Genomic DNA, 12,237 nt, shown 5'->3' on the forward strand with positions numbered 1-12,237 from the left:
GAATAGCGTTGCAAGGCCCATCAAATCCCTCCAGGCCTGCAGCCGGCTAATTCAAATCACCCTCTGGTGCTACCCGTCTGGGCCTTTCAACTGCTAGCCCGTGCTGCCTGCCAACAATACGCTACAGAGACCAGTCTGGTGCTTGTACACTGCACAGCTTCTGCTGCTAGTTGCACAAAACTGAATTCTGAGGTCTGGTGGCTCCAGCACAGAAAGGCTTCGTCTCTGCCTCTCTCTCTCTTTTAACCTTAGCCCAGAACCCAGATCCCAGGACCCAGCCTCGCCCAACTCAACCTTTTTTCTTCTTCTCCTCTCCAACTTCACTTCACCCTCTACGCTCTGCTCGCTGTCGATACGCCTCGCGCTGCCTGTCGGCTCCATCCATTGACCTGCTTGCCTATACGCCCCAGACGCACCCACTTACTGGCTCGGTCCAACCTATTACCTTGCCTTACCGCCGCCACTACTGCTGCTACTGTCACTACGACTCTCTTGCTTCCCGCCAAATTAATCTCCAAAACTCCAGAGCCTCAATTCGCAACCGCCAAACCTCGCCCTCGCATCTGCTCTCCCTCCCCCGCGGCCCGCGCTGCGATAAGGCATCCTCGCCTCCATCGTATCCTCCGTCGTCAGACCTCCCTCTTCGTCAAGGAACCGCATTCGCAGCACCACCATGGTGGTCGCAACCATCAAGTACGAATCTGCAAGCCCCTCTGCCATCCTGCATTCCATCCCCCCCCCTTTGCATCAGCTCTACCGCTCTTCTATCGCCGCCTCGCCTCGACTTCGTCTTTTTTTCTGGTCCCTCTCCTTGAAGCAACGCTGCGATGTCGGCATCTCAGGGCGCTGCTTTGTTGATCCCTAAGATGTCATCGTCCCCCGACACGCTGACAGGGAGGGGGGCGGTCAATGAAGCTGCAATGGCCCTTTTCCTCTTCCCGCACCCCCCCATCCTCGGCTGAATCTGCATTTTCTTGCTCGCTAACATTGCAATTCGCTCGCAGGTGCGTTGTCGTCGGCGACGGTGCCGTCGGCAAGACATGTCTTCTCATCAGCTACACCACCAACAAATTCCCCTCGGAATACGTGCCGACCGTTTTCGACAACTATGCCGTCACCGTCATGTGAGTGGTCCTCCTAGCCATCCCATCCCCCATTTTGAACTGGAGAGAGAACGAGAGAACGAGAGAACGGCGGACGTTTCGACTTGCGGCGGTTGGATATGTTTGATTTTCAAGTATCGCGTATTGAGCGAGCACGAGAGAAAAAGACGATAAATTAAACCCAACGTCTTGCTGAATGGAAAGGCGGCCTAACAGCCGGCTCTCGGCGAAATCTGCTTGTGGAACCAAGGCCCTTCATCTATGAGACTCGATGGCTGACTTGCGCTGAATAGGATCGGCGATGAGCCCTATACCCTGGGACTGTTCGATACCGCTGGACAGGAGGATTACGACCGTCTGCGTCCTCTCTCATACCCCCAAACCGACGTTTTCCTCGTCTGCTTCAGCGTTACCTCCCCTGCGTCATTCGAAAACGTTCGCGAGAAGTGGTTCCCCGAAGTGCACCACCACTGCCCTGGCGTCCCCTGCCTCATTGTCGGAACCCAGGTCGATCTGAGAGATGACCCCAGCGTTAGAGAGAAGCTTGCCAAGCAGAAGATGGCCCCAGTCCGTCGAGAGGATGGTGAGCGTATGGCAAAGGACCTCGGCGCAGTTAAATACGTCGAGTGCAGTGCGTTGACGCAGTACAAGCTGAAGGATGTGTTTGACGAGGTAGGTTGTGTTGAAAAATCCCTTTCCATCTTCTTTGCTTCTTTGAAATGAAAACATCCGCTGACATGATCTTTCTAGGCCATCGTTGCTGCTTTAGAGCCTCCGGCGCCCAAGAAAAAATCCCACAAGTGCCTTGTTCTATAAACCACAGACTCGGGGAATTGCTTCATAGGATATCGCCATTGTTTCGCTCGGTGGTCAGTTGACCAGAAGGGATGGGTTCTGGATACATGGGACGAGGTCAATTGGAGATGAGGATGTGTGTTTGGACGGAGCGAATAGACTTGGAACTGGGCTCTGTCTACCCATGATGGCTGGTGTCACTGGCAAATAGAGGAGGGGAACCATTTTTTTCTCTGGCTGTTTGGCCAAGGAAGAAATTTGCCTATGGATTTTTCCCTTACGCCTAGCGATATCAAGGCATAGATTCCCTTTCACGATGGGTATGAAATGGGATGGTGGCTAGAGCTCCCTGGATGCGGTCTGCTGTGTCACTGGCAGCCCTTGCCCGTATTTCTCCGTCATTTCCTCAATGGCCTCGAGACCAGAGACCGAATCTACGCTGCTGTCTATTCTTGTTTCTCTCTATATTTTGGGCCAGGGAACTTATAAAATGCAGACAGGCATGTTTCGATGGGAAAGTTTGGCGATTAGGAGTGCAGTTAATTGAACGGACCTTTTGTTATGCCATTTTTTCTTTTTCTTTTTTCCTCTTACCTTTTACTTGATCTTGCTGTTACTCTACTGCCGAATGCGTATCATTTGTGAATTGGATATTTGAAGTAGAGCTTCCTCATGGCTCTACTATGTTCAATGTCTATAGGTAACACTCACTGGTAAGACGACACCAAGTATGAGGCATGTAAGAGTCGATTAGAATTGGCAACTAGGCCTCGGCAATTGGATGATTCTCAATCACACCCCGCGTTTACTCTTCCCGGTGACGCGTGCATTGCCCCATTAAATCCGTAAGTAGCATGAAGGGCCTCTATGGAGATCTGCAAGCGCAAGAGTGAAGATTTGTAAGGACGAGGTTGATAGTGGTATCTATGCCGTGGTATTTCGGGTTTGAGAAGCTGAAATTCATTCAATTTACCACCTTACTCACGACCTGGAATTCCTTACTTCATTCTTGCATCAGCTAATTAAAGGAAGCCCAGAACAAAGTTGAATGGGCTTCAAATCGGCTGTACTGCCGAGCTGGATTTTCCGGGGTAGCATGTCGTTGGCGGGGTGTGGGCACGAGGGAGGCGAAATGGGGCACTGATTGTGAGTTTTGTTTGCTGCGTCTGATTTTAGCAATAAATGACTGATAGATCTCTTGATTGGCTCTTTTTCTTCTTCTCTTTTATTCGAGGTCGTTGAGTGTGGTTGGGTCGTTTGCGCACTTGAGCTATGTCAAGTGCTCGAAAAATCCTGCGGGGGGGGTTGATATTGCTATTGTTGGAGTTTGACATGACACGGCTGTGAGTTACCGGCCAGGTGAGCTTTATTGTTCTCCAAAGGAAAATAAACATGTCAATAGCTGAACAATCGTTACAGGCAGGTTCCCGCTTTGGCCCCAGAGCTATCCGCCATGCATCTTCCCGGCGGACGGCCTACCGCGGGTTCAATTCTTGAACCAGTATCAACCCGTACCTGAACTGGGCCAGGATTGTCGACTGCGGCGATATTCCCATTGACCACTTTCACAATGAGATTGTGAGGGAGCAGATGGTGTAGGCGTTGAAGGAACTTGGAGGGGGGACACTATTTCGACATTGAGCTCAAAGCTCAATATTGTGACGCTGGGTGGCAATCATAGTCTTTCGCTGCCTGCGTTGAGGGCGTTGAAGGAGATATAGGAGGCCTGTACGGGTACTTCGTTTTGATGGTAGGTCTTCTGAAGACTGTTTTCGATGTTTATGCTAAGAATTAGGACAGCTCATCTTGACACTAGGAATCCTGCTGGATAGTTGTCCTCCTGGGGCTCGACTCACACGCACTTCACCCACGCTCTATGTTCTGGATGACCAGCCAAGAAGGCCTCCTCTCCAATGTCACCGACTCGCCATCTGTCCACGCCGGTCAACGCATGCGCCTCAGCGGTGGTGTAACGTCCTTGGACCATGAAGACAACGACGCACAGAACTGGATCCGCTTCTCGGCGGATTATATCGACGGCATTGGCACTGCGGGCATCATTGAGGGCATCTTGAAGATGCTGGGGGCGCAAGAGCCCGTGTACTTGGTATGGAAGGGAGAGGGCGACTTGAAGGGAGATGGTGATGTGAGGTGAGATGGAAGAGGTTGTGATTGTGATGATGGCCAGGTCTGATGAATCGTTTATGACTGAATGAGTTTATGACTTTGTGCTTTGCTTGGTGAGAGCAATAAAGGTTTCAATAAGATGAGTTGTGAAAAATATCTGAATGCATATACGTATGTACGTGAACCTAGGGTTTGTGTGTATGATGAGGAGCAAGTCAAGGATGGAAGTCTGGTATAACGAGCCAGCCCTTGGAGTTGATGTTCTGCTCACTTCAATTTTGCTACAATACATATATTTCTTCCATAATGTAAGAAATACAAAATCACCTTCTTCTTAAAATAGAAGCCGACTCTACTACCCCCATAGCTCAACCGGAGAATAAATGAGTGACATGATGTTAATCTCCCCAACTACCGCCTATTGCTCACATGCCTCCAGTCGCCGCTAAAGATCGAAAACTACGCATTGACCAATGTCAGTTGAATTTGTCTCCTTTTTTTCCCGTTTGACCTAGAACCGCAAACTAAAGAATAGTTTAATGACGCTTGTTTAGTTCTCGTTTGCTAGTAGTTTTCCTTTGCTGTTTCCCATTTTTTTCTTGTACGCTTCGAAGTTCTAGCGAGCAAGCCACACCATTACTCGGTCACCGGAAAGAGACATGCAATTGTGGAAATTAATGGCGCCAGGTCATCCTTTAGGCATACAGTGCAAAGATGTCTTGGACTTAATATCTTGGCTTCGAAGAGTAAGCGAAGCCCTAAGCGGCATTACTGATCGGAGATGTGGTTGTGTTACTGTTCTGACTTTTACGGTTTATCAAACGTAATTAATATCGATCAATGTAGGAGTTAGTCCATCGTCTATTGCAAGTAGTTTCATCCCCGCACGGCACTTAATTTTGCAGAGCCGTTATTCTCAATCTTTGTTGCAGTCCCCTTCTCACGCATCTTCAGCATAAATGCTACCTTCCTACGTGTATTTTCCTCCCGCATTGGCGTCGGGCGGCTATGCAAGGTACCAGCAGACGGCCACTGCGATAATGCGGAGATGCCAGAGGCCTGCCTGGAAACGGTTAAAGCCCTGTGCTGAGAGGACACTGAAGCAAACAGCTCGAAGAATTGAACTAGGAATTGCCACCTGCTAAGATAATGGCCGAGAACCGCCCATTGTCGTACGAAGAATTCAATTTCTCCGAGGCCAAGACGATGATTTGGCGAGTATCAAGAAGGTCCAAATGCAAGTAATATTGCTGTAGCACGTAGTACTAGGTCTAAGAGCAAGCAACGGTATCACACAGCCACGACCCCCTTCCGATCTAGCCGTCATGCCATTGAGCTTGTCTCGTGGCGTTCAATGTTCTGGGGGTGCTTCGTTTCACGCGCGGTTCAGAGGCCTGCTCATGGCAATGCCCACAGCAGACTCCGCACGATGCGGCACCACTTGAGTTGTATTTTAGGCCTTTGCTGGAGAATGAGGGTCCTGGTGCTGATATTTACTTTCACGCAGCGTAATCGAGCTAGGGCCGTTGCTATTATTGCATCTAAACCTGGCCGTCTCTCGTGGAAGCAAGCCACTTTGCTCACTCACACGTTTGTGCCCCGTTTGCATGTGTCTCACTGCAAATTGTCAAATGAAAATACGAGCCGTGAGCTGCAAGCTACGAGGGGAAGTGAAATGAAAGCAAGCCGTGGTTGCAGTCGAATCAACAAATTAATGGCATTGCGTGCAGCTTGACTGGACCCTGTGATGGACCCTGTGCCCAAAGTCTTGCCGCCGCTGGGTTGGGACGGCGGCGCATTCCGAGCTCGCCAAGGCAGCCCTGGCAAAAATGCAACATCACGCAGCAGCAGAGGGTTGATTGTCCCTTGTCCACCGAATCTACAAGGAGAGACAACGACAGAACACTGAAGACAGCATCGCTCCCTGTAGCAGCAGTAGCGAGAATAACGATGCCAGCACCACCGCCACGAGATGGCACTAACCACGCGACAAGCCTCTCCAGGCACGCGGGGCTAGGCGCAGTGAATAAGATGACAATGGGGTTGTGCTGCATGAGGCGGCGAAATTGTAGGCGGTAGAATCGCTAGGACACGGTCTCGATGGAGAAGCCAGCGAACCGCGCAAGCCACGGCTGCACCTAGGATTCTTAGTACAGCGTAAGTACAGGTACCACTGCTGCTCAAGGCGTGGCGGTGAGAATTGCGGCTGGGCGGCCCAATCTCCTCCTTTTGCTTGGGAGAGGAGAGTTGGGTGTACATCTACCATCCACCATCTACTGTAGCTTTGCTTGTATGTGTTTGATTTTGCTGATGGCTTCACTGGCCGGCAAGTTGATGGCGATCTCGTACCTCGATCCCAGAGTGGCTCCTTGTGAGTTTGATGGCGCCAGATATCCTTGATGCTCCCATGTTTCAACCCACGCCTTTAACATGTGAAGCGCCAGCCACGCAGTTAACTCTCTTTAGAGTTTGCACAGCTTACTTGGACACCACCCCAATTGCCATGCAGGTCAGCACATGAGCTTGCTTCCTGCAATTTTGATCCCATTTCATGCCGTGTACTGTGCCTATTCCCAGCTTTGACGTGGACAGAGAGCAGCCAGGAGGCGAGTCCTGCAATGGTTCCTCGACCCCGTCTGACAGACAGCAAAGTTATGGATCCCTTCTCCGTGTGTGTGTGAGTGTCTGTTTTGTGCATGTACGAGTACCTGAGTTTGATGTGTGAGTTTAGTTGCTCTAACCCATTATGGAGGCCGCATCCGTCTGATGCCAGCAAAGCCAGCCAATCCCACGCCGCGATCGTGAACCTTTTTTTTCGAGATGGCAAATCGGCCTTGGAAAGATGCTGCTACTAAGCTGTACTGCTGCTGTAGGTACCAGACGGATACTACATGCTCAGGGTAAGGAGTATTATCTGCTTGTAATTGTCTGTGCCTGTCCGTATTTACGCATTACAGTATCAAGTGCCATGCAAGGTACACATATTTATAGCTTGCTTGCATCGTATTGGGGGAGTAGAAAACAGCCCCAAACGTCTTCAACATTCGACGAGCAAAAAAAGCAAAGTGAGCACGAAGAAGAAAAAAGGACAAAGAAGTACAGTAGAAGAGAAAAAAAGGGCCACATTCCCGCAACGCCCCACCGCGCTAAAAGCAAAAGGCAACGCTTCGCTGGAAAAAAGGGCAGGATAGGTACTGTTCCAGCCGTGTTATTATGGACAGATACATGGAGTGCGTGTTGTCTGCCCCCCAAAAAAAGCTCAAGGTTCGACAAGCCTCCTGCCTCCCCCCCTGTCAGATGGACTCTGCACGCCACTGCAACCCCTAAACCGCGCGCCAGTGGCTCTCCTCAGTGGCTCGTTAGCGCCTCTAGGCGGTGGTGCAGCTGCAAACCCCTGCGCCGGGTCATTAAACTGCCACCGCAGCCAATTCCATCCCCCGTCCCGTTTGGGCAACTGTCCATCTCAATAATAAAGGTCTGGCCCCGGGAGAGGAAGCAATGCGCCAAGTAGCGGGTACGAGGGAGGGAACTGCTGCCATGTTGTAGCAGTTCCAACTGTTGTATCAGCAATCAATTCTATTGTAATATTGATAAATTTTGAAAATATTGACATGTATCTGCTTCATACCGTCTTCAGCTCAAGCTCACCTCTCTTTTCCCATCTTCTCATTGCTCTATGGACTCTCAGGCACCGTATTCCTGCAGTGCTTCCAGCTTCCAACTGCAGCCCAAAAGTCCCCCCCCGTACCAGGTACATCTCCGGCACAGGCACAGGGCAACTGGTCACCACCTAGGCCAAATCCAATCCAACCCCTGGCCGTCTCTCGTCGTCTTCTCTCTTTCGCTTCCTCTCCTGGTCCCTCCACTCGCTCTTCTCCTCGTCCGCCTCCTACCTTCGTCCGCGTACGAGCTTCTGCCCGGCCCTCTTTTCTCCTAGACCTTTCAGGGTATCTTCTAGTACATCTTGTCCCCTTGCGGCCCCTTGCTCGCGTTGCGCTCTGCCAGAAAATTACCCGCTGGTCCTTCGAGCACGCCTCGCCTTTTGGCCCGTTATTTCTGTTCATCCCTTATTGCTCGTTTCTCTTCACTTCATTTGCTCCATCCTTTCTCTCTCTTCTCTTTCTCCTCTTGCTACTCCTCTTCCTATTCTTCTTTTTTTATCCCCCGGTCCCCGAACTGAGCTTTCCTCCTACAAGACAGCTGCGCCAGGCCCTAGACTGTTTCGCAAACTCGACCCGTGTCGTTTTCCCTCGCTGGATCGACTGGAGCGTCTTTGAAGCCAGCAGCCTCAATCGCAGTGTTGGGAAGCCAATTGGGTCCTGACTTGTTCGCCAAAGCTCGCCGTCAAGCTCCGCGACTGACTGTCCGTCTCTCGTCGACCTCGAACCGCAAGCCTCGACCGTTTGGCCACGTTCATTCTGCCCATATTTCTTACTAATATTCTTGCTCGACTAATCCGCTTCTTCGCATATCGAGGACTTCGCCTCCCCTGCGGCCTTGTCTATTCGTCCTTGCAGCCATTTGCTTCCCTCGCTCACCGACACTCTTCGATTATACCCGTACCTGTCTTTATCCGGTTATCGGTTTTTCTCGTTACGCCCAACGGCTCATCGCTTGTCAGCTTTACGGCCCGCGCTCATGTTGCTAGGAGCTTGCATATTATTGCCTTTTTAATATCTGCAATTCTTGGAATATTGGACATTCTCGACTATCAGTTCATAATCTGCTTCGACCAAAACAAACAGACGCTTTTGCATACATACCCCTGTCCATTCGTCGGTCCTCCCCCTTTTTATAGTACAGCGATTTGATCTGTGGTGGACCTCGCACTCGTTGCATTTTCTTTTGGACAAGACCGATTTTTTCCAGCAACTCATCTTTCGACGTCTGTGACTAACCGGTTGCTCGAATCTCTTCTCATTCGTCTCCTGTTTTCGTGCCTTCTCCGGGCACGCTGAAATCTCTCAAAACGGCTGTTCTTGGTCACGCTGGGCGGGACTCCCTTGTCCCCCCTCACCTTCTCGGGATGCAGGATCTCAACGGATCTGCTGGCCAAGGAGCGCCGAATGGTAATGCCAACGGTGCGCGCTTCGGCCATGCTTCCAAGCCTTCCAACAGCGATACCGGCTTTTCGCATGGAGCCTTCACCTCCAACGTCTCGGGCTTTGCCGACCGTCACCCTCGTCGCGCCAACATTCCCTCGCTCAACACCCAGAACATGAGCCAGAACCAGGGCAATGGCCATGACATGACCCCAGGCACGGCCTTTGACATGCAGTTCACGCCCCTGCTTCCCTCGCAGCTGCTCCTCGGTAGCCCCTTCCAGCCTGGAAGTCCGGCCGCCTTTGGCAGCCCTCAGTTCCAGGGCCTCGCTGCCTTCCAGCAGCCTCAGCACCAGCAGCCCAACGGCCAGCAGCACAATGGCGGCATGCAGAGCCCTGTGCAGGGCAACATGTCTCCCCAGACTTACCAGGCCCTAGTCTCCCCTTCGACTTACGGAGCGCCCTCGTTCTTCCCTCCTCAGTCGCCTACTGGAGCTTACGGCATGCAGAGCCCGATTCAGCCCACGTCTCCCGTTTCCATGGGCGCTGGCGTCGTGACTGGTACCAGCCGAACCGTCTATCTCGGCAACATTCCTCCGGACACGAGCGCTGAGGAGATCCTGGGCCATGTCAGAAGTGGACAGATCGAGTCCGTCCGCCTGCTACCCGACAAGAACTGCGCCTTCATCTCCTTCCTGGACGCTAGCTCCGCCACTCACTTCCACTCTGATGCCATCTTGAAGAAGCTGTGTATCAAGGGCCAGGACATCAAGGTTGGCTGGGGCAAGCCATCTCAGGTTCCCACGTCCGTCGCTCTGGCTGTCCAGCAGTCTGGCGCGTCCCGAAACGTCTACTTGGGTAACCTGCCCGAAGAGGTTTCCGACGAGGAACTGCGCGAGGACCTTGCCAAGTTTGGCGCCATTGATACCATCAAGGTTGTTCGCGAGAAGAGCATCGCCTTTGTCCACTACCTATCCATTGCCAACGCGATCAAGGCTGTGACGCAGTTGCCTCAGGAGGCCAAGTGGCAGGCCCCCCGTCGCGTGTACTACGGCAAGGATAGATGCGCCTACGTCTCAAAAACCCAGCAGCAAAACGCCGCCCAGTATCTGGGAATCGCCCCTGGCTATGCGCACATGCTCACCGGTGCCGACCGCGACCTCATCTCGAATGCCCTCGCTCAGCAATCTGTGGCTGCGGCCGCCGTTGCCACGAGCGCTGGTGGAATGAACAACTTGGGCAACCGAACCATCTACCTCGGCAACATCCACCCGGAAACCACGATTGAGGAGATCTGCAACGTCGTCCGAGGCGGTCTGCTGCATCACATCCGCTACATCCCAGACAAGCACATCTGCTTCGTGACCTTTATTGACCCCACAGCTGCCGCGTCATTCTATGCTCTCAGCAACCTGCAGGGTCTGATGATCCACAACCGAAGACTCAAGATTGGCTGGGGCAAGCATTCTGGTGCCCTGCCACCAGCGATTGCTCTCGCTGTTAGCGGTGGTGCTTCACGTAACGTCTACATTGGTAACCTGGATGAGACTTGGACGGAGGAGCGACTGCGCCAGGACTTTACCGAGTACGGTGAGATTGAGCTGGTCAACGCTCTCCGCGAGAAGAGCTGCGCCTTTGTCAACTTCACCAACATCGCCAACGCTATCAAGGCCATCGAGGCCATCCGCGGCAAGGAGGAGTACAAGAAGTTCAAGGTCAACTTTGGCAAGGACCGATGCGGCAACGCCCCTCGCCAGGTCCAGCAGAGCTCATCGCCACGTGGTGATGGCGTCTCGTCCCCACCTCCCAACGGCTCCCAGAACAGCAACTCGCCATCCAACGGGAATACCCCACAGCCGTCGGCAGCCATGTTCAATGCTTCAAGCAACCCGCTGACCATGTACCTGAGCCACATGCAGCAGCAGGCTCACCAGCAGCAACAGCAACAGCAGCAGATGTCGGTGCAACAGAACATCTTGTTCAACACTGCTCAGTCCAACGATTTGTCATTAGATGGCCCTCAGCAGGGTCCCATTGGCGGACACGGACAATCTGCTAGCATTTCCAATGGATATTCCATGAACGGTGGCATGTCCAGTGCCACCACCATTGGCGGCCTGCTTGCTCCTGGCCGTAGCCAGCACAGCCGCGCTGTCAGTCTCCCAGTCCTTGCGCCTGGATTCGAGAATGGAGGCATCAGCCCTTCCGAGAGCAACGGCAGCCACGGTGAGAGACCTCACCGTGGCCACCAGTACCAAGCCAGCTACGGTGGTATGGGAGCCTCTGGCTTTGGCCTGGCTATCCAGGGAGGCCTGAATGGCTGGGTGGAAGAGGAAGTGGCCAACTGAAATGTAGGCCAATTGACGAATAGCATATGAACAGAGTGGGATTATGAGGATGGATTTACCTAACTTGTTGTAATTTGGATTTGGGAGTCTTGTGCCTTGTCCTTGATTCTTTGTTTTATGGATTCCTCATTCCCACGTTTTCCTTTTTTTTTTGCATCTTTGTTTTATAACAATATTTCATAATTACTTCCTTCGGTGTACCATGTTCAAAACTCTTTTTTTTTTTAAAACCTTCCATTTCAATTCCCTTTGAGATTTTTAACCCTACGAAAGCGCTGAGAAGAAAGGAGACTGCAGGATTTTGAGCTACTTGGCTTGACAAGGAGCGATACATATATATGTGTGTACATGTCTATTTATCCAAGCGGCTGTTTTTAAATGAACAATGGCCTTATCTAATAAGGAAGAGAAGCGTGGAATGGAATTAGGAAATGACGAAAATGCTTAAGAAAACAAAAAAAAAAACAAAAAAAAAAACGCAAGAATCCCTCGAAAGAAGGAAGAAGATGGAGATGAAACCGGGAGATGTAATGAATGGGCCTGGTGATGGTCGTAGGCGGGAGGGGGATACATATCTGCATGTTATGTCGTTATGGGAGTTTTTCCTTTGTTATATGAGGGTGGAATTGGCGGGTTGCCTAATACTACAACTGAATAAGATGAAATCATTTGAGTGTTTTATTGGCATTGCTCTGTGTGTGGTGACGTTTTGGATTTGTAGATTTGTGATTTAATTACGGCTGGGTGTCTTCCTTTGTTGCAGTGATTTACATATTATTGTCTCGTCTACCATGTTTTACACGCAACCCATTTTGCATAACC

At 51.5% G+C, this 12,237-nt stretch overlaps 3 protein-coding genes across 3 annotated transcripts; all 3 read left to right on the forward strand.

Moving 5' to 3' along the window:
- Nucleotides 1–673: 673 nt before the first annotated feature.
- Nucleotides 674–1,919, forward strand: TGAM01_v206284 (cell division control protein 42; the record flags this gene model as incomplete). Its single annotated transcript, XM_018807012.1, has 4 exons — nucleotides 674–693; nucleotides 1,005–1,124; nucleotides 1,397–1,775; nucleotides 1,854–1,919. 4 exons carry the CDS (start codon nucleotides 674–676, stop codon nucleotides 1,917–1,919), a joined length of 585 nt encoding a protein of 194 aa, XP_018659713.1.
- Nucleotides 1,920–3,783: 1,864 nt separating this feature from the next.
- TGAM01_v206285 (arginase) lies at nucleotides 3,784–4,263 on the forward strand (the record flags this gene model as incomplete). Its single annotated transcript, XM_018807013.1, has 2 exons — nucleotides 3,784–4,049; nucleotides 4,215–4,263. The coding sequence occupies 2 exons, from the start codon at nucleotides 3,784–3,786 to the stop codon at nucleotides 4,261–4,263; spliced, it is 315 nt and encodes a 104-aa protein (XP_018659714.1).
- A 4,788-nt stretch (nucleotides 4,264–9,051) lies between these two features.
- TGAM01_v206286 (hypothetical protein) lies at nucleotides 9,052–11,415 on the forward strand (the record flags this gene model as incomplete). The annotated part of the gene is made up of 1 exon (XM_018807014.1): nucleotides 9,052–11,415. One exon carries the CDS (start codon nucleotides 9,052–9,054, stop codon nucleotides 11,413–11,415), a length of 2,364 nt encoding a protein of 787 aa, XP_018659715.1.
- Nucleotides 11,416–12,237: the final 822 nt, after the last annotated feature.

The sequence above is a fragment of the Trichoderma gamsii genome, assembly GCF_001481775.2.
Source record: "Trichoderma gamsii strain T6085 chromosome Unknown Scaffold_21.2, whole genome shotgun sequence".
NCBI lineage: Eukaryota > Fungi > Ascomycota > Sordariomycetes > Hypocreales > Hypocreaceae > Trichoderma > Trichoderma gamsii.